Source organism: Alosa sapidissima, chromosome 15, assembly GCF_018492685.1.
Source record: "Alosa sapidissima isolate fAloSap1 chromosome 15, fAloSap1.pri, whole genome shotgun sequence".
Classification (NCBI taxonomy): Eukaryota; Metazoa; Chordata; class Actinopteri; order Clupeiformes; family Clupeidae; genus Alosa; species Alosa sapidissima.
In genome coordinates, this window is record NC_055971.1 from 30,302,599 (window position 1) to 30,305,098 (window position 2,500).

A 2,500-nucleotide genomic window follows, 5' to 3' on the forward strand; every position below is an offset into this window, starting at 1 on the left:
AGCAGGTGCGCCACCAGCGGCGTCCGGCGCTGCGAGTCCTCCACCAGGATCCAGTGCAGGTTGGCCACGTGCAGGAAGGTGTTGGCCAGCCGCGTCAACTCTGCCTTCTGCACCGGCCGGCTGTAGGTGGGCGTGATCACGTGGATGGTGGGCAGCACGTCGGACCAGGGCGGCGGCCGCGTGTACACGTACTCGGTGCGCACCACCTCCACGATGTCCTTGTCCGGCGAGCAGTACTCCTTGGAATCGCCCACCGCACCCGCCTCGCGGCGTCCGTCCGCACCGTCATCTGAACACAGGAAGAGGAAGAGGAGATGGAGGAGGAAGAGGAGGAGGGAAGAAAAAGAGGATGAATGGGAGGAGGAAGCGGGAGATATGGAGGAGTAGGAGTGGGTGGAGGGGGAGGGGAGGATGAAGAGGAGGAGGAAGAGAAGGTGAGTGGAGAGGGGACGAGGTGGATGGAGGAAGAGGGGAGGAAGAGGAGGAGGAGGAAGAGGAGGAGGAGAATTAAAGCGTTAGCACGCCCTCCTCTGGGGCTGCTCAGGTTTGTATTAATGTTCAGAAAGGACGCGTGAGAGCAAGAGAGAGAGAGGAGAGAGAGAGAAAGAGAGAGAGCAGAGACGGGAGAGGGGAGAGGAGTAGCTACCTGCGAGGCGGTGGCGGTGGATGGCTAGCCGCTCGGGAATGATAAAGAAGTCTCTGACTAGGTGGTGACAAGCTGAAAGAGGTGAGAGCAGCACGGTAAGACTGAGCCCGCGGGGGGAGGAGGGGGGGGGGGGATTAGGCTGAACAGGCATGGGGGGGTTTGTATATCAGGCCAGTATTGCCCCTGGAAACAGCCCGCATGCATCTGCTGTTAAGACTGCCAAGGCCACTGTCAGCATGCTGGAATCTGGAAGATGTGTTAAGACTGGGTCTCAGAGAGAAGCTCTTGGATGTGCTTGGACTTCTTGAAATGTGACCCTGAAAGGCGAAACCAGTCGCTTTGCGCACAGTGCTATTTTGAGAAAATCCACGATAAACAAACGTACGGATTAAAATGTTGAATTTCACGTTTTCACACAATTCAACAGTATACAGTATAAATTAAATAAATTTCACGGAAAAACATACGTTTTGACTGTTTAACCCTCTCTGTAATAACAGTGCACTCACACTATCGCACGTGACAATTTGGTGATTTTCTCATCTTCTGGAGTATGCATAATTGTGACAGGAGAACCATGCCAATTTTGGATGCGGTTATCTTAGCGATAGTTTTTGCAATACCCTCGATGTACATATTGTTGGAAAGCTTAGTTTATGGCCGTTCATGTGAGCACAATATCTTAATTTTGTAAATTTTACCGAAGCGACTGGTTTCGGTGGTCTTGTGGTCTTGCGGGTATCCTTAGAGACAGAAGTGGTGTTAAACTTCTGATTTGTGACTTGCTCACTCATACCTGTCCCTGTTTGCATACTACAGCCACAGTAAAACACCTGGCACTGATTTGCATACTACAGTCACAGTAAAACACCTGGCACTCATTTGCATACTACAATCACAGTAAAAAACCTGACACTCGTTTGCAGACATTACCTCAGTATGTCAGTATATAAACAGCAGGCAGCGTATTTTCAAGAAAGCCAATCTACTGACTGACATGCATGGGCAATCTACTGGCTGACATGCATGGGCAATCTACTGGCTGACACACATGGGCAATCTACTAGCTGACACACATGGGCATGACAGAGGGATTAGTAGCCAGAGATTTCACTGAAAACTATGTAATGTGTCTGAAAGCTGCTAATTGACCAATCTCCTGAGTACACTCTGGAGGCACTAAGAAGGTGAGAGTTGCAGTCTCTCCACCCCAGATGGAAACAGCCTCCTGACAAACGTAATCTTACTTGTTTCCTATCAGTCATGCCTGCCTGTTTGCCATCTGACTTCTGAACAGGCACTGCGAGAAAGCTACAGGAGAAGCAAACAAAAGCCAGCTGACAGATTTGATTTGTGTAAAACAGCACCATTCACGATTCTTGGCTCACAGTGGTAGCCACGCTGACAGGGTAAGAAAAGACCCTGACTTAGCAGTGTTACCCCAACAAATCGCAGGACTGTATCAGTTTGATAGCTGACGCTCTGGCACCTCAGCCATCAGAACAACAGACAAGCCTCCAGTGTCACCAGCACCATACCTGATTGACCCGGTCGGGTCCGAGCCAGAATCCGCTATCTGGGTCGGTTTTGTCAGAGACTTTCTAATGAGGAGACACAGCACTCAAAAAATCCTCCATAGAAATACATGGGGCAGGTTTGTAACGCCAATATGGCCGTTGTCTACACATATCACACCCCTTCCTCGGCAAAACGTCGACCTGTGAATACATTGAGCCAATCATGTGGTGTGATGTAAATATGCTGAGCCAATCATATGGTGTGTTGTGAAGACATTGTGCCAATCATGTGTTGTGAACTCGCCGCTGGAGCAAGATTGGTGTTGTTAAGCCTTAC

At 50.0% G+C, this 2,500-nt stretch overlaps 1 protein-coding gene across 5 annotated transcripts in view; it reads right to left on the reverse strand.

Annotated features, from left to right (window-relative positions):
- LOC121683876 (galactosylgalactosylxylosylprotein 3-beta-glucuronosyltransferase 1) overlaps positions 1-2,500 on the reverse strand; it is a 130,492-nt gene that overhangs the window by 16,456 nt on the left and 111,536 nt on the right. For 4 of the 5 annotated variants that reach the window (XM_042063729.1, XM_042063728.1, XM_042063730.1 and 1 more), the window contains 2 exons: positions 647-718; positions 1-289 (listed from right to left, as the gene is read on the reverse strand). The exon at positions 1-289 is cut by the window's left edge and continues 220 nt beyond it. In XM_042063729.1, the coding sequence (XP_041919663.1) occupies positions 1-289; positions 647-718 (361 nt within the window). The remainder of the gene's footprint in view (positions 290-646; positions 719-2,500) is intronic. The other variant, XM_042063732.1, reaches the window with a different exon arrangement.